At 39.3% G+C, this 19,012-nt stretch overlaps 1 protein-coding gene across 1 annotated transcript in view; it reads left to right on the top strand.

Annotated features, from left to right (window-relative positions):
* The window catches only part of FAM168B (family with sequence similarity 168 member B), a 31,958-nt gene extending 13,553 nt beyond the window's left edge, over positions 1-18,405 (top strand). The window contains exons 4-7 of the mRNA XM_073360098.1: positions 6,681-6,823; positions 8,970-9,147; positions 10,692-10,817; positions 13,300-18,405. Coding sequence (XP_073216199.1) covers positions 6,681-6,823; positions 8,970-9,147; positions 10,692-10,804 — 434 coding nt within the window. The 3' untranslated portion in view covers positions 10,805-10,817; positions 13,300-18,405. The remainder of the gene's footprint in view (positions 1-6,680; positions 6,824-8,969; positions 9,148-10,691; positions 10,818-13,299) is intronic.
* The last annotated feature ends 607 nt before the right edge of the window (positions 18,406-19,012 follow it).

The following is a 19,012-nucleotide window of genomic DNA, read 5'->3' as shown; positions in this document are numbered from 1 at the left end:
GTATTAGGTAGTTAAAATCCTTACAAAAATTTTTGATTACCTCTTTCCCTAGTCCCTTCTGACCTGACCCTCTGGATATTTCCCTTTATTTCCATGTCCCTCAGTAAGTCTCTTCCCTTCCTCTTTCAGAAAGGCGTCTGGAATATACCCTTTTATCACCTCCTCTGATCTTTCACCTCCTAAATTCTACGTGCCCCTTCCTACCGCAGGATCGTGCCTGTCATGTTCCTGCATACAGTGATTGTCCAACAATTCTAGCAGCAGGATGAAACAGCTATGATTCTGGACAGCTTTACTATTGTTTTCCTACTGGGTTGTGGGGAAAGAGCGGTGTTTAGGAACAACACTCTCATACTGCTCAGCTAAGGGGCCGGCAGGAGGAGGGATTTGGGGAGGAAAGAAGAAATGCACAGGGGCCAACGAACAGAAGTGAGAGAATCTCTGGAAGAATCCCTCAATGTGATGAGCATACTATTGCTATTGGAATGAATGAGAAACTGATAGTAGCTGTTAAATTAATCTCCAGTCGCAACAGAAGGATACACTCGGAAAGGGAACCATAGACTCTCTTTGAAAAGGGATATTACATTCAGATAAGAAATTGCAGAAATTGCTTACTGTCCTTTGTAAAATATTATGGCTTGCATAAATCTACATGAGCAATGAAAGGAAGAAGGAGAGTGGAGAAAAAGTAGCCTGTTTGTTGGTTTGCATATTGCCATACAACTTATCTAGAAAAATGTAGGATTTATCGATCAATGTGTAGCACCTACCAAAGATGACTTGGGGGTGAGGGGGAAGAGAAAGGGAGGGCAGCAATGACAAATTAATTGAGAGGATGGAAAGAGAGGAATTTGTATGAAGAGCCTAATTCATAAATGGGCCATGTAAGAAACCACTGGTCTCAGCACCTGCTATCGCTGGGGTCTTCATTTCCAGTGCCCCCTGCTGACCATTTCTTCGGCTATGCAGTGGCCTGTCTGGCTACCTCTTCCATAGCATTGTTCTCCAGCTAGGTCACCTCTTTCAAGTTGTGTCCCCTTCTGGAGTAACAAAAGTCCGACCAAAGAATCCACATCAACAACAGGGATTCTTCTGTCTCTCTTGGGCTACATTGAAGTTCCCTGCTCTTCACCCCTCTTCTTGGGGACTGCAGAATTCCTTCTTTGCTCCTTTAGTTGAGTAATGTCACCCATGCTTTTTCCCTCCCTGGAGGCTCTTATTCCAAGCAAGTTTCCTCACTGCCTTTCCTCCCCAAGGACTCCAGCAGTTTTCCCAAGGACCTCTCTGCTTCTTACAGGCCCTATTCCACAGCCTCCCAGAGGAACCTAATTGCTCCCTGTCTCTCCAGCCTGCCTTTGCCAGGCACTTCCCAGACAGAGGAAACTCTTCCCTCAGTGAGTTCTCTTTCCTCTTTATGTAGTTCTCCCTGACCTTTTCATAGGTGGGATCATTTGTTGTAATTGAGTCACCAGATGAGGATGAGCTGAAGATTAAATGCTATGTCACAAGTCAAGCTGAGCCTAACTCCTCTTAAAGGGCCAGCCAGCCTGGACACGTCAACAAAGTGTGATTCCACAACAATTTATTTCAGGCAATGTAAGCTTAACTAATCTTAATTTAACTCTTAAATTTACCTTAAAAAAATTAAATGATGCCTGACATTCTACAAACTGCTGCTCTAGGAAGTAGTCAGTAGATGTTAGGTCTGGCTCTGGGAGGCTTGTCATTTGTACTATTCATGACTCTCATTACATAAAGTATGGTGTTGTACCAATAAAATAAAACCAGCAGGATCTTATTAAAGGGAAAAAGGCAAAATACCACATTTACTGTGAATACAGAAAGAATCATAGTAAGCAGTTAGTTATAGCTATAACATTCCATTCAATCTCATATTTATTCACACATTCATTCATACAAACATACACACACACACACAGGTTCTGCAAGGTTGTTATCATAGTTACCAGCCTTAGAGTTGCTCATGCCAAGCCACTGGCCAGGTGGCCTGGACATGAGGAGGGAGCAGGGCCTTGTCAGATGCTCATCTGATGCTCCTGGAAGTTGGTTTGCAGAATCAGACCCCAAAGTTCTCACTTTTTAGAGTCTATTTTTATAGGAATTTCTTCCTGTGCCAGTCTATGGGAATTGCTTCATCATGCTGTTGCTGAATCAATCAGCAGATAGCACATTCCTGAGGGCTCCAAGATGTTATCTTGTTCTTTGGTTCTCCCATTCTTGAGGCTGTTGGGTGGATTCCAGTCTGCCCTCCGGAGGGGGGGTCCTCTGGTTATTTCCACTTGACGCCTTCTTCAGTCGATGGACACTGGATTCTTAGGCTGGCACCTCCCTGATCATTCAGTTATTATCCACACCAAGCATCCATCCACATATATCCTCTATCTCTATTTTAATCACAATTGTTAATACAACAAAAGGGCGGGGAGTCTCTGGGTGCTGTTTCTGTTGTTAGAGTATTGCTTTGAGTCTCTCTCTCTGTGAATTGCTTTGAGAACAGACTCTGTCTTAGAATGTACTAACACAGTTAGCAGCTTGCAAGTTTCACACAGCCATGCTGTATTAGGAGGAGAGAACACATCACCAGACAGACATTTAAATTGTTTTATTTAACTAAAACAACATTATGTATTCTGGATTTTTTTCTTCAACAGCTGACACATATTTTAACAAAACAAGCATGTGAATTTTTTAATTTAGTTGAACATTCAAGTTTTTTAAAATCAGGTTTGTTTTTGTTAAAATTGTTTTTAACTAAAATAGTTAAATAAAATATATTTAAAAAAAATTAAATAGACTGTGTCAGCCAGGTCAACATGAGAAACTTAAAATATTGGCTTCTGCAGCTAACTCAGTCATCTGTCATTTTCACCTTCATTTTCCTGTTTGTTCATAATCTGGAAACGAAAAACAAGTTTTCCTGCTTTTTCAGGTCCCAAACGATTTCTCAATTTGGAATGAATTAGTCCAAAGGAAGAAAATATTCTTTCTACACTGGCAGAAGAAGCTACTGCTGTTAAAAGTGAGACTGTCACTTCAACAGTCCCTGGATCCAAGTGCTTAAGTGACTTCCACCAGTTCACTGGTGTGCCTTTCTTTAAAACATCATCAGCAAACCTATATTTCTTGAATGGCTCTTATTCCCAAACGGGGTCTCTTTTACGGCCTGCTGCCATTAGAGGTTTTCTCTTCTAGTGAGAGAATGGTATGGTAGATCTCAAATCAATGAAGGGTACACTCAGAAAGACCTCAAGACTTCTGGAATATGCTGCTCAAACAGTTTCTCTTTTGTTTCTACTGTCTGTCCCTCCCTTCTCACATTTATCTCCAGACTTCTTCTTGTCCAGATTTATTCCACCCCCAACAATCTTCTATTCATTGAACTTTTTGAAACTTCGCACATTTAGAGAGAAGTAAGGGTTTGACTCTGTGTACCCAAATTTGCAGAGGGACAGTAGGGTTGAGGTCCGTTATTTCTCACCTCTATATATTATTTATTTAAAAACATTTTTGCTGTTAACAAGCGTGTTATCTCTGGAGACACAAATCCACAGTTTGAGAACTGCAAAACTAAGCATTTCTGATGGTATCTTCTAGCTTGAGCACTGAGTCCCATTGGGTAGATAAAAAGATTAACCTAAATAATCTATACAGAAGCCCCTGGAACCCCATAAGATTGGGTCCCTAATCCATGAACTATTGGAACTCATTTACAAAACTTTCCTTAAACATTACATGAATATATTGTCTCTTGCTGGAGAGTTAGAATTTATAATTTCTATTCTATGATGAGATATCTTTGAGCTATAATGTATCTTAATTAAAACTGTCTTTAGATTGCTTTTTGAGGGGGAAAAAAACTTTTTATCAAATTCCGATTATTATTATTATTTATTGTTTTTAAATCATTGATTTCTATCCACCCTGGCAGGAGACCTGTCATCCATGTCCTGGTCAAAACTCTTATCACTTTGCTGAGAAGTACCTATGCGTTGGAGTGTTAAGGACCATTGAGATAACTTAAGAGACCTCTGTTGTTTAGTTTTAATATCCAAGTCCTGTTGCAACTGCTTATAGTGGCTCCAGGGACTGCTGCTTTGTAGGCTTCTTAGCTTCTCCTTGAAAGCAAGGAGAAGAAGCCAGAAGCACCATGTGGGTCCACGGATGACTGGAATTGGTTCTGTGAACTGCTAGTTCTCTGCAGACAGTGGTTTAAGAGCCATTGTGTATGTAGATTTGGGCTCTGGATAGTCACACACAATCAGGCATAATTATCCTATATAAAAAGAAACAGCATATAATATACTTACCAAATTAAGGTCTTGATTAATTTTTATCCACAGCTCTTCAGTTCATTCTCATTTAATATTTGGCCATTTGTCTTTCTGACATGCTTTATTGAATGAGCTGAACTTGCAACATGTTTATTAAGGTAGAACTTGTTCTACATTTGATGAAGGAAATATTTTTCACTTTTGTAGGGAATGATTAAAACTGGATAGAACTACCTCTTTGTTCACCATCCTCAAGCATACTAATTTTACTGAACGCTAACACCATGAGTTTTACTGCTGAATGGGGAAACCGAGAGCTCTTCTTTCAGAAGTAATAGTCAGCCATCATTTTTGGTTACTTTTTAAAAATTATTTTAAAATTTTTAAAATATTAAGTCCAGATTTTTCTACTTAAGACACGTAGCTTCATTAGGCACTTGGTATTAGCCAGAAATTCCTGTTTAAAAAAAAAACCCTAACTTTCCCAAGGAGGATGACAGTCACCGATCCCTTGTGAATCAGTACATTAACACATAATATCCTCTTTCTTTGAAGCAAATACTTAAACTGCACAAATCTGATACAGAAACTCAAGTTTTAAGTAGCTGCACAACTATAACCAATGGACTTCTAACGTCTAAGGCAAGATGGACCAGTCACTAGATTCTGTTTTTGGCACCTGCTGATGGCTCTCTTGGAGTTAACACTGAGCGCTTTGCATCAGCTCCATGGAGCCATACCACATGAGGCAAGACCAGAAAGTGCCCTTACTGGGAATGCCGATTATATAGTTCAGCATGAGGGACTTGTGTGTGTGACTTGAGGCCTTGGTCTCCTCCCTCTCCCCTCAGAGAAGTCAGTCTAGGGCTGTTCATAGTATGGCCCCACCTTCCATTGGCAGAGGTATGCACTGCTGGCAGAGGGCGTTCATTTTCTAGCTTCTGCCAGTTAAGGCCCACTGTCAGCAGTTAGGTTGCTGCTTCTCACTGTTTTCCTGCCTGCCCTGTCAGACATTGGCTCCATTATCCTAAGTCTCCTTACCCACTGAGTAGGCCCAAAGAACCTATGCCTTTTAGGTGTTCGGAGTCTGAGCCAAGAGCATATGCCTCAGTCACTGCATATCTGGGTAATAACTGCATAGCTCCTAACATGCCTGAGAGGGAGGCTCACTTCTATGGACCTCACGAGATGTGTAAAAGCATTCTGGTGGCATCAAGCCTTTTATCAATCTATTTTAAAAAATTCATAGGAGATCATTAGGAGCTGGTCTGCACACAAATTATATAAAGGTCTTTATTACTGAATACCAATAAAATGTAGGGACACAAGTGCCATTTTTAAAATGGGATTTAAGCTCTTAAGTGACTTAAGTGCTTGTGTTACTTGTATCTTATTTTAGCATTTAACCACTGAAGTCCAAATTTTAAAAATTTAGTTTAGGCATCCAAGTCTGAAAATGTTGGCATTTGCTGTTAAATGGTAAGGAAATATCATTAAAGGTAACTTAAAAATGGAAGATGCAAGCGGGAGGTGTCACTGCACCCCTCCAAAATGTTTGAGAAGCCCTTCTAACCATTTAAAATAGTTCTAACCTGTAGAGTAGGGTAGTTCTGCCATTGCATAGTTTTCTGCTGAGATTTCTTCTTTGCAAAGAGATCACTGATTGTAATGATTATTGGTGTGTGCTGGGAACTTGGTTAGCATTTGATGCATTCCAAGCCATTTGGATCAAAACAGACGTTCTCATTATGGTGGAGCTAAACTTCTCATCAGTGTCACAACAAATGTGAGTTACAGCATGAAGTAGACTTGAAAGAGATCCTAGTTAAGACATGTTTTCTAGATGCCAAAAGCCAAATGTGTTGTACAACCTCCTTCCTGATTTAATTGGGGATTGGCCCTGCTTTTGAGCAGGGGGTTGGACTAGATGACCTCCTGAGGTCCCTTCCAACCCTGAGATTCTATGATTCCTCTCCCTGACATCAGAGTGTGGCCACATTTGGCACAACTCTTCCGTTCTGCCACCTTCCTTATGTTCATTGGAGCACTTGACTCAGTCCGGGAGGGTCTTTGGATTTTTCATAGTCTTCTGTAGGAAAGCAGTTTCCTTATGTCCATTAGTTAATTGGAAAGTGGTGAGTTATGTGAATTAGTTGATCGACAGGCAGTCAGGTATTACTGACTATATCTGTCCTTATGTGACTAATGCCTTTTAAGAATTTGTGCATAGGTATTGATGATAAAATATCATACTGAATAAGATAAATGTGAAACATGAGGGTTAAGAATAATAAATTCAATTATATTAGTCTTAAACTTTAGTACACAGTACTCTGTTCATTGTCTTGCCTATGGCGCTTTAAAGCAGACTTGCCTTTGTTTCAGGTTATACACCAGGAACACCATATAAAGTATCCTGTTCACCCACCAGTGGTGCAGTGCCACCTTATTCTTCTTCACCCAATCCCTACCAGACAGCTGTGTATCCGGTTCGAAGTGCCTATCCACAGCAGAATCCATATGCACAGGTAAAGAGTAAAGCTCAACTGTTTTGTGCCAGTTCAAATAGTATCTTGCTTTCAGCATGCATTGTAAACTTTTAAACTCTAAATGTTGTTTCATGAAATAAAGATGACCGCTTATTTCTACCTGTTTTGAGGGTTTGTTACCAGAATGCTTCATGTATATAAAAAAAAAACTTAATTCCCTGTCCAGCATGTAAATTTATGTTGTGCACAGTGATGGGCTTCTCCCTTGTAATTCTTCTGCTCTGCGCTGATTAGGCCTCAACTGGAGTATTCTGTCCAGTTCTGGGTGCAACATTTCATGAAAGATGTGGACAAATTGGAGAAAGTCCAGAGAAGAGCAATGAAAATTATTAAAGGTCTAGAAAACATGACCTGTGAGGGAAGATTGAGAGGTGAGGTGGAGGGAAGGGTTTGTTTAGTGTGGAGAAGAAAAGACTGAGAGGGAGGGGACATAAGTGCAAGTACACAAGGTGTTTAGAAGGAGGAGGCAGAAAAATTATTCTCTTTAACCTCTGAGAATAGGACAAGAAGCAATGGGCTTAAATTGCAGCAAGGGCAGTTTAGGTGAGACATAAGGAAAAACTTCCTAACTGTTTGGGTGGTTAGGCACCGGAATAAATTGCCCAGGGAGGTTGTGGAATCTCCATCATTGGAGATTTTTAAGAGCAGGTTAGACAAACACCTGTCAGGGGTGGTCTAGATAATACTTAGTCCTGCCAAGAGTCCATGGGACTGGACTAGATCATCTCTTGAGGTCCCTTCCAGTTCTACGATCCTGTACTAGTACACTAAAGTCAAGAGTTTAAAAAACGGGTGCCTAAAATTAGGCTTCTGAGTCCAGATTTAATCTGAACATATGGCCTTAATTTTCAAAAATGTTGAGAGACTCATTAAAGTCCATGTGAGTTTGTGTTCAGCACATTTGAAAATGTTAGCTTTAGTTATCTAAATAGGTCACCTAATTTTGAAAAGTGTTTAAGCCACATTATGCAAGTTAGAAACATGAAAATCAAAAGTTGGAAACTTGAAAATGAGTGAGACTTAAGAGTCTAAGTGCCTAAGTCACTTGTGAAAATAGCACGTTAGCTTCCAAATCTCTTCGGGTAAAATTACAAAAGTGCCTGTGTCTGGACTTGGAAAATAAATTTTGGGCACTCCTTTTCTTAAGTTCTTAACCCCTGTTTCAAAGTGCTGCTATGAGAGGATTGTGGCAGCTGCTGTTGCTCCTTTATGCAGGAATAGCAGGATCACACTGATGCTGTCCTGGTCAGTTTCACTCCACTTCTACTGTGCCATGGTGAAAACAGGAACAGAAGCGTGATTGTTCAATGTTGTGGGGTAGAGACAGAGGTCTCTTACCTTTTTCCTGACCTTCCAAAGAGTGATGGTTCCATACAGAGTACTTCCCCCATGACCCAGCTGAAGCAGCATAATGAAACTGATGATAGCATCAGTTTCAGTCTTCTGCATCACTAGACAAGTATCTAGGATACAGTGGCATAAGTGTGATGCTATGGAGAGGTCAGAAGTAGAAGCAAGGAGGAAAGAGCTGGGGCAGGGCTAGATGAAAACTGACTCGGAAAAGTGAGCAGCCCTTAGGAGTCAGGGTACAGCATGTTGTAATATTTAAGTAAAAACTTGCTTGCAGGGCCTTGGCAGTACTCTGAAGTGGTCTACTTGGGCCCTGTGGGAAGAAAGCTTCACCATGTTGCACTCTAGTAACCTTTTAGGGCTTTTGATTCTGGAAGAAGACACACCCAATCCTCAGCCAGGTGGTTTATTGCCTTTAGGGAAAGCAACCTTGAAGGATCCCCAGGGCATGGGAGGGGAGGGGAGGGGACAAAACCACAAAATCCAGATGCAGAGAAGAGACAAAACAGCTTAATTCTAGAGAGAGCTTGTATTTGGGAGTTTTGGCTGCCCAACCAGTAGTTAGTTGCTGAAAAACCCTCTTTTTCAACCCTGAAGTTTTAGTTTCTCTGTTTGAGTTTTAAGTATTCTGTCTCCAGTCCCTGACATACATCAGACTCCTATTTCTGGAATAACACATTGCTGCCGTGAACATTTCAAAGGTTGAATTATTGCTTTCAGTACATGTGATAGTGAAAATATACTTAGTAGGTTTACTTATTTTCTTTTCCAACAGCAAGGCACTTACTACACACAGCCTTTATATGCAGCACCACCCCACGTAATCCATCACACCACAGTTGTGCAGCCTAATGGCATGCCAGCAACTATGTATCCTGCTCCAATTCCACCACCAAGAGGAAATGGTGTGACTATGGGAATGGTGGCTGGGACCACTATGGCAATGTCAGCAGGTAGATTGATTTATATTGCTTACACTTTTTGATGAAGTATAGTTTGGGTTTGTGGTCCATTTCGTACAGTATGGATGCATTACATGTTAAGGCCTTACCAGAAATGTACTGCAGTTACAGGTTTCCCACAACCACTAATTTTGTTTGAGAGATGTTTGTGTGCTTGTATATGAATTTTAAGCCATTCTAACGACAAAATCCTAGTACTCTGGATCAGGCCAAGTAAGCAGCATAGAAACATTGAAACCAAGGAAATCTGACGTGGCATTCTAATTGCAGCACGAGGGGCTTTTGTTCCTCTAGTCACTTGGGGTTTGGGAATTAAAGAGTACAGTTCTCTTTCCCAGGCTGAGTACTAAGTAAACTCTCCATTCTAGTTAATCAGACAGAGAATCATTGGTCAGAACTGCCAAGAATGATGCCAAGCTGCACTTTCAGAGGGAAGGTTTTAGGGCCTGGACATAATGCAAGGACATCTGTGGTCAGCACATTTGACTGTCAGTTACTGGTGCCCATGTGCTAACATGTTTTTTTAGTGTTGTCAGAACAACATAGTTTTATAACTAAGACCTAGGTTGTAACATTGTTCCCTAAAACAGTTACAGAACACGCAGTCCTGGCCGTATTAGTCCTAAACTTTGTTAGAACTTGAGCGACTTTGTCAATCTGAAGAAATTGGTGTCTTTGATTGAATGTCTCAAAAACAAGTCTGTTTCTAGTACAGAATTATACACTTGGGGTGCTTCTCCCCAGAATTTTGAGTGATGCTGTTGTTTAATGATCAACAGTGTAAGAATTCTATTTTTCCCCGCGTCACTGCTGCTCTTCGATAACTTACAAGTTTTCAGATGGGCAAACCAAGGTGAACTAATGATTGTGTTACATGGTAGTCTTCTGGATTACTCCAACTACAGATTTCAGCTTTCTAACCTCCGGTATCCCACAGCCCTGGTGGGGATATTTTTTCAGGACCAGCACTGTGTGCTCTCTTCATTACCTTTGTATTTTTCCCAGTTTCTTTTTTGAGTGTGGGGTAAGCTGCAGCAACTAAACATTAGTAATTTGTATGTGAAGTGCTGTAGAAGGAAACTGTTAGGATTCTGGGGTCCCAGTCTGTTGCCTTCTACAGTCTCTCCATCTATAAAACCCATTTGCACAGACAGGAACTAAATTATACTTACCCTAGTGAATTTTCTTTTGCATCAGGTGTTCCTACAGCACACAGAGCCTGCTGTGAGGAAAAGTATTTTTCGGTGTATAATGTGTGCTTATGATCTGGAGCTGCTGCTAAGTAGTTATTCGCTAAAAGTATCTAAACATGCATTGGAGAGAATATCAAAGTGTTCGTGTTGCATAAACATTTGAAGGAAGGTAGATGGAATTGAAAATGCTAAGATACAGATTCACAAGTTTCATATTGGTATATGTCAAAAGATGTACAAGTTCTGATTAATATGGTTTTGGTTTTCAGTTGACCATTTAATAAGTGTTGAAAGGCATATTTGTGAAAAAAATTTAATATAAAAATGTTTTGTTTCTCCTAGGTACTTTGTTGACAACTCATTCCCCAACTCCAGTAGCCCCTCATCCAGTTACTATGCCCACATATCGGGCTCCAGGAACACCAACCTATAGCTATGTGCCCCCCCAGTGGTGATTATTCTGGCAGTGTAAGTTACCAGTGTCTACAGTTGAAACAGTGGCCTGTATATAAATGTCAGTTCATTTTGATTAAGTTGTGTAGAAGGAAGGATGTTTTTTAAACACAATGTGTCTGTCTTCTGCTGAGACTTCCTTTTTCTGCATATTCATCTCATTGGTGCCTGTATATAGAATTCAAAATGATCTGTTTCTCAAAATACAGCATTTTAATTTACACAGCTGTAGAAATGTTAGGTCTGATGAATCCCAGGCCCTGTTGGGTCCATATGAAACAGAGGCTAGTTTGCTCAATTTGGGTTTTGTGACAATTCCTGAATCCAACAACACTCTGATTCATGAGTGGAAAAAATATGTAAAACATGGAAGTTGGATCAGCTTAAATAAGGGGGCTATTTGGATCAGCATAAATAAAGGGGCACTTAATATTTCCTTCGTGATGAACATTTCCCAGAAAGAGAGGCTGCTAACTAGTAAGCGTAAGAAACTGATAATTCCCATCACCCAAATTCAGGTGGGTTTAAATTTAAATTTGAACTGTTTACAGTTTTCATGGAAAAATCATTACAACCTGTAGCACAGTTTAAACTATACATGGAGGAAAAAAAGACTTGTGAAATCTGCTTTAGATTTCTACTGATAAAACAATGTAGTTAACTAATTTATGAAGCCAGCATATTATACATTTTTTTTAGTTTTAATGGGGGAGTGCTGCTTAAAATTGACATGGCTTATTGTTCTTACTCTTTTGGGGGCCTGATTCTGCTCACGTTTCAACAGTGCAAATCAGGAGTAACTCCACTAGTGTAAATTACATGTTTATAAAACCAGTGTGAGAGCAGAATCAGGCTGGCTCCCTTCATTTATTGCTCTGTTCAATGTTTATAACAAGTTAAGACAAAATCTAACTGTCCCCTATTTTCAGTGTCCCTCTCTATGATTGGAAGTCAGGAGCTCGCTGATACGTTCTGGTTCTGCCGTGGGCTCATTGTGTGCCCTTTGAATAGGGCGTTTAATATCTGTTCCTCAGTTCTCAGATCTGTAAAAAGAAGCTATCACTACCCCCTCAGTGGTATTGGCTTAAATATCTGAAGTGGTTTGCACTAATAGCACATTTCAGCTAAGCATGCTATATGTGTACATAAAGGGACAATGTGCTGTGACCACAAGGGCAGAATTGTTAAGGATGATTAAGTTGCGTATAACAGTGTACACGTTGTCCACCAATAACCTTTCAATATGCAGCTAGGGTGCGGGAATGATTCTGTAATCCTCGCTTGCACAAAGTTTCCAGTGACATCAGGGAAACCTTGCTGGAGTAAGCTATAGGATTGGGACCATTATAATAAACTCTCATCTAGCATTTTTCATCTGCAAATCTTATTTTATGCTTTCCTTTGTTCTGTTCTTCTGAGGCAAAGAAGTAAAGTGATTCTTTTAGGGTCCCACAATAGATGATTGGCCGAGCAGGGACTAACACTTAGCTCTGCTGACCTATATATGTGGCTTTTGCATAAGTTGTGACTCCTGGCCAGCTTCATAGCAACTGGACCACGTTGTGACCAGTATAATTTCTGCAGTATCGCAGTGGAATGATTGTTAAACTTCACCAGTATAAGCTTATCTGAAGGGAGTGTCATTCGTATGAAACAGTGTGTGCACAGGTCTTTCTGTAAATATCTTGTTACTAAAACTGATATATTTGGAATGAAGTAACTACAGATTTTCTTAAGGTAATTTCTTCAGTTGCTCAGTGCTTTGTTAGCCTTTAATACTTAGCAACTTTCTTCAAATGAGATGTGAAAGAAAAGTATTATGCTTTGACTTAAAACATTTCGGTGGCGGTATTAAAAACTGCCTGCATTTGGAGCAGTTAGCCATTTTATTTGGATTTTGGCAAATCTGGAATGTCTGTTCTCTTTTGCTTGTGAAGTCCGTGGAACGTCAGTGAGGGGTTTGCTTCCTAAAACCTAGTCCTTTTTTGTACCAGATCTGTGCCAGCAATCATGTTATAAGTAGCATTTGAGGCAGAATTTGGGCTATGAAATTTGTAGGAAAACCTCTTCACTGCCAAAGCTACACAAAAATAACACCTCCGTGGATGTTGGGTGTATGAGGGAAAACAAAGGGTCTTACATTCAGAATTGCTGCAGTAAAGTACGAAGTACTTGAGTGCGCTACAAATTCCTCAGTGGGAAAATTCAAAAGCTAACAATAAATATTTTTTAAATCAAATACTTTGTCAGTGACCTTTTTTTAAAAAAAGTCTAGTCAACGTAAGATATTCTAGTAATAAAAACTGCTGTCCCTGATTCACCCCAGTTGGTGACTTAAAGGGCTGTGAGTGGATGGTGGGTTTACAGCATAACTGCTACAAAGTAGCATTAGGTTACAGTCTGTTTTAAATGCATTCCTGTGTAGAGTTTGCAGCATTAAACTAGATTCTGGGGTGTTACTTGAGTATCTATCTTGCCTCTTTCTCTCTGAATGTAGGTTTGAAGATGGGAGATATGCAATCAAGTAATTGAGGTTTAAAAGTTGGTGCTGAAGCCCTCATGCCTCCAACCAGGACTTTCTTTCTTCTGAATGCTTTCAACACTTTGCTAAACACTACTAATTCCAGATCACTGAAGATTTTTCCAGTGCGGCATATCTTACATCTTGGAACTCCAGCAGTTAGTCTTAAAGCAAATCCTGTTTTGTGGACTGTCTTGCAATTTTTTAGCTAATTATAATGATAAAAAAGGGAGTATAAACTTATTCTGATCCATATCTAGTTGAATGCATGTTTAAAAAAAAAAGGCAACAAAAAAACAAAGCTTGCTCATGCAGTGACTGATGCAAAAACCATATGCAAAATCCAAAGGAACCGAAAAGTATTTTACAACTTGTATCACTAATGCACTGTTGTAACATATGCAGGGTCTTAAAAGGTAGTATCGCAAAAGTGAATTTCTTTATAGAATACCATAATATACATTAGATAACTGCTTCAACCTTTTTGGGTTGATGCAGTTGCCAGTTAAAAGGAGGGGGAAAATTATTTAAGTTATGTATTCCTTTCTAATTAAATTCAGCTAACACAAATTGGAGCGACTGGAAATAGTCTGATGAGCTGTAGAAATCCTGCACAGAATTAGTTTACCACATTTACCTTTTCATTTCTATTGAGTGGATGCAGTGTTATGCGGACATTCTTAAGGATCAGAATGGAATGATAAATGAAGTTGTGTGGCCAGTTAATGAAAAATGTGAATAAAGCAGCCTTCCAAGCTGCCCACCTCCTTAAGGCAAATCTCTGCCATTATATGAGGAGGTAACACCATATATGTATGTATAAAAATGAATTCTGACTCCTGAAAAAAATACATGGTGATAGAATCAGATTTTTTTTGGCTTCAGTCCAGGAAATCCATTCTGTTTTTCCCCTAAAGAATGTTCTAATCAGCTGAAAATGTATGTGCAGTTGACGCAGCTTGCTTTTCTAATACTTAAGAAATGCTAGGGTTTTCCGCAACCAACAGGAGGAGTTCAACTACATATTATCCTGAAGAAAGTTTGTGTGCTTGTTAAGTGTATTAAAGGGGAACAAACCATTTTAACACAATTTCCTTTTAGCTTATATTACATGCCAATGTGGTTTATGGGTGCAGTATAGCAGGGCTGTCAGAATGTAGAGATTTCAGAAACTTTTTTTTTAAGCAAAAACAAATAGATCATAGTAGGAGTCATTCATTGGTTACAAAATTGTTGATGTAATTGTTGGGTTTTCCTTTTTTTACCTCCTTAATTGCACTTGGAAAGCATGCAAATTAAGACTGACTGTAGATTAGTGTTTCATTGCAATGAGTCATTTCTGGTATTCTTGCTCGCAGCTTCAATTTTTAAAAAGTACCTCAAAGCAAATGCTGTGAGGATAAAGGGCTAGCCTTGGAACCCATTTGTATACCAAAATCATTATGGGAAAGATTTTAAATTTTTAAATTTGAATATTGCACAAAAAAATCAAGGTTTTTTCTGAAACCTGCCTGATTTATGATTCCAGTAAGATGCAATTTTTTTCCAGATACATTCTGCCCGCAATAAATTATGCGGTAAATGGTTATAAAATGTTGTTCCCTTTTAAGAGTTTACATAGAGGTATGTCAGGCTGTAGTGTTTGTAGTCTAATTTCCATCCAAAAGTAATTTTTTTTTTTAAAGTTGTGTATCTACTTGGGCTTTGTGTTGGGGTGGTCTGCTCCTTCTACGGGTTTGGCAGCTACTTCAGGGTAGCATCAGTGCTGATTTAATGCTGCCGTTCCCATTCTCTACCCTGGTGGGAGGTGTAGGCACCTGAATGCCCATAGAGGTTAGAGTCTTCAGTAACTATTTTTTACAATAAGCACTCTTCGTATTTTTTTACTTCCATGTTTTGTTTTATAAAGTTTAGGATTATTTTGCATGGATCACTGTAAACAGACTACCCCTTATTGCTAATGCCTTTAACATAACTATGGTGTTAACTATAAGTACTTTAAAACTACTCGTGAGCACTTACTACAGCTTAAGGATTTCCATATATTTATATATGGAGCAGAGAATTACCCCAAACAAACCATTTGAATCTGTACTGCTTTGTTCAAGTCTGTTTAACAATTCCATTCGTGTAGTAGGTTTGCAGCATCGACTGGTCAAGTGCTCCAGAAGCTGTAGTGAACATTAATACAGTTTAGCTAGTTTAGAGTGAGAGTTTCATTGTCTTTGTATGTTTTTAATAAAAATAGTTGTGAGGTAAGAAACAATGCTGTCTTGGGGAGAAGCTATAGAGAACAAGTTTTAAGCTTTACTGTCTCCTGTCTTGTTTCCCAGTGATAACAAAGCTTTGAAACCCTAGGAGAGAACTTTCATGAATGCTGTGATAGATAAATAGTCATGGAAAGAATATAAAGTCCTATATATTTGCTCTGACTTTAGATTCCTAAATGTTTCCTTGGAATTGTTGTCTCCTAATAGTACTATTCCATAACATTTAGGGGGTCTCGCTTGAGCACTTTTTTCTAAGTTGCATTATGGGATTCATCCACAAAGGGGAAATTGTACCTTGGAAAAGGTATTGCACCTTCCAGATGTGATATAAACTAATGGGAGGTTTGATCTGTTCTCCAGTAGTTTAAGGGAGTAACCAAAAGCACAGTGGTGGGGGAGGGGGCGGTGTGTATATAAACTATCGTAATGGCATTTTGTTGCAAATAGTGGAAAGCATGGATATGAAACTGGGATAAAAATCATACATTACACAGTGGGGGTCTTATGAAACATTCTCTCCTGCATTTTCTATTACATTCCCTATTTAAAATCCTGTATAGCTTTACACACACAGACACACACACACAGACACACACACACAGACACGGTATGTGGCTGCATTGGAGATTTCCAGAAAATGAAAGGGCTCTAGTGCAGTAGAAACCAGTTCAAATCAAGCTTCTCTGAAACTTTTATGGCCGCTTCATATAATAGAATAAAAAAGAATACTACTTTAAAAGTGTAGTTGAAGACGGCTATTACAGCAATAATACGAGAGAAGTCCAACATACATTTTCGATCTAACTTCAACTGTTGTATTTAAACAAAGTATTAAGGCTCAGGAGTTCCCTGTGTTAGTAACATCTGGTTGTGTCTCTTAAATGTAGCAACAAAATCAAGTCATATTCTTGAAAATGGCTAAATCACTGGCATCAGAAGCTGGTAGCCCTAATCTGTAGTGTGGTCATTAACCAGCCAATAGGAAGGAAATAGAACTTCATTATTTTAAACCTTGTTTATTAACTTATTTTAACCAACCATTTCCTGTTGAAGTTTTAGAAGACTTACGGAATTGCTGTTCTTGAAAGCTTTTTGAGTGTACTATGCAAGTTAAGGGCTTAGATGCAGCAGTAGATGACAAAAGTTCATAATTTGGGATTAAGTTGAAGTCATTCCTCCTACGACCTCACTCACTGAAAAGCCCCTTCAGTATCACCATGTCTTAGTGTTTTCTGACTTATAGTTCATGGTGCAGATATGTACAGCAGGGTACTCCACATTGATTAGTCTTTACAGAGCAATCTAGCTTAATGTCTCCAGAGGGAATAGGCCTCTTACAGTATCTGAGCCAAAAACATTTCAGAATTTTGACTCAATAGCTCCCCCAGTGCTTGGACGTAGTATTGGATACCATTAGTTTTGGCTTAAACATGTTAATTTTGCCAGAATGGAGAAATGCAGCAATCTTTTGACACCATCATTAACTGTAGGTTTAAAAGCATATAAGAGAATAGAAAATACCTTGTATGTGAAATCCTCACTTACAGGCACAGAAACAGTGAGGTGATACTTCAGTTAAACTTCTGGGAAGAGAGGACAGATGTCCTGATTATTGTTTGCATAACTTGAAACTAACCAGAGAAAGAAGCTTGGGCCAGTGTCTGTAGAAAATACACACGTTTTATGCCCATTCTTCTCCAGCAGGTGTAAATTATCCTATAGTGACTATTTGTGGAGGTTTGAAACAATCCATTAATCCCCAGTTTAAAATGCATTCTGTTAATGGAAAACCTGTTAGAAAACATAAGGAAGAGTTAAACTTGTCGATGTATTTCTAATTAAGGAAGCATTAAGCAGATAAATTTTACTTACTGTAAGCCATCTGTACACACAGTTGGGAATGTTAATAAGGAAAACAGTGCAGGGAGACAGGATCATTTTTCACTAACATGCCTCATTCAGAATGTTCAGGCCTGTTTGAAGATTTCCTCTTCTAAGCTAGTGAGGACTTTCCAGCAGGTGCTGTTTACCCTGTGAGTGTGTAGGGAGGGGATGAGAAGTGATGAGGCCACTAATGTTGAGGGGAGGAGGGGGCTGCCGGGGAGGAGGAACAATGCTTAGCTGGGAGAGAAAAACCTCTTCCCTTGTCTCTTGAATGTGACATTTGGGATTATTGGACTACCACAGTGTTGCGGGTCCACTTGTAATATCAAATATTCTGAACAGTTTATAGCCTGAAGCTCCAACATCAAAAAAGTAAACGTGACTTTCCAGGCCTGTTGTGCCTTTGGGGAAAGCTGCTTTAGCTGGCTGCTGTACAGACTTGTTTCAAGTAGAATGGATTTGTTAATGGTTTTTTTTAATTATAGTGCTATTATTGGCTGCCCTCAGATCCTACAATTTGAAAAAGGGGGGGGGGGAAGTGAGTGCATGCAACAGAAGTACAAGAGGCCCCAGTAATAGCTCTCTGTTTGTTACGAAATAGGCACAGGTTTCCTTTTTTATGACTTTTTTTAAAACTGTCTTACAAGCAGTTATATTGGTACTTTTTGAAGTTTAGGTAAATGTTGTCTTCCAGAATAAGTTTTAAACCATCACTCACTTCTGCATTGAACTATTGCATCAACACACAAAGGAGTGGAGATTCCATTCTGAGCCAGTTCAATTATGTGTAAATTCATACTTTTTTATTTTTATGCAATCCAACGAGTAGATGAGCTCAGATTTAAATTCTTAAAAGCACGTTTATTGTAACAAGAATTGTTATGTATTAATACTTCAGTTTTCAATAAAGGTTGACTTGTGTTGCTTATTATGGTCTCGCTATCTTGTTATTAAAAACACTGGTCACATTTTTTATTATTTAATTGCTGACAGCATAACAAATATAACATGTTAGAATAACTTCCTTATGAATTTTCAGGTTACTGAACTTAACTGATTAGCTGAATATTTTCTTCCCTTCCATCAGTTAGCTACACTTAAATAAACTCTCTTGTGGTGGCTTAAATTAATAGAATCCCTGCTAGAATTGTAGCTGTCCAGTTGGGTCCAGAGTAACATGGCTCCGTAGTCTGCCAAGGGCTACCCACAATTGCAGGTATTGCTCCCTAATTTCAGCCCTGGGTGTGCCTGGTGCCCAAAGGAGCCTGAGTGCAGAAGAGATAAATCTGCCCTGCCACCAACTAGCCACCAGAAACAATGGAGCACTTCACTTAGCAGAGTGGGAATAAGCTGCCCCGTCTGAGTATATAGCAGGGATGGTGTAGCTCCATGTTGTCCCCTTTGACATCTCTGTCTAATTGGTATGATTGAGTCCTTAGAGCATAAGGAAAATGTGTAACTGTATAACTTAGTGAAACCAATGAAATGCACATGCATTTTCACAATGCCTTAGTGTTTGTCTTGTATCTGGGATT

This window comes from Lepidochelys kempii, chromosome 9 (assembly GCF_965140265.1).
Source record: "Lepidochelys kempii isolate rLepKem1 chromosome 9, rLepKem1.hap2, whole genome shotgun sequence".
In the NCBI taxonomy this organism is placed as follows: domain Eukaryota; kingdom Metazoa; phylum Chordata; order Testudines; family Cheloniidae; genus Lepidochelys; species Lepidochelys kempii.
Note: the sequence above shows the minus strand (reverse complement) of the source record. Positions and strands in the feature narration are given on the sequence as shown.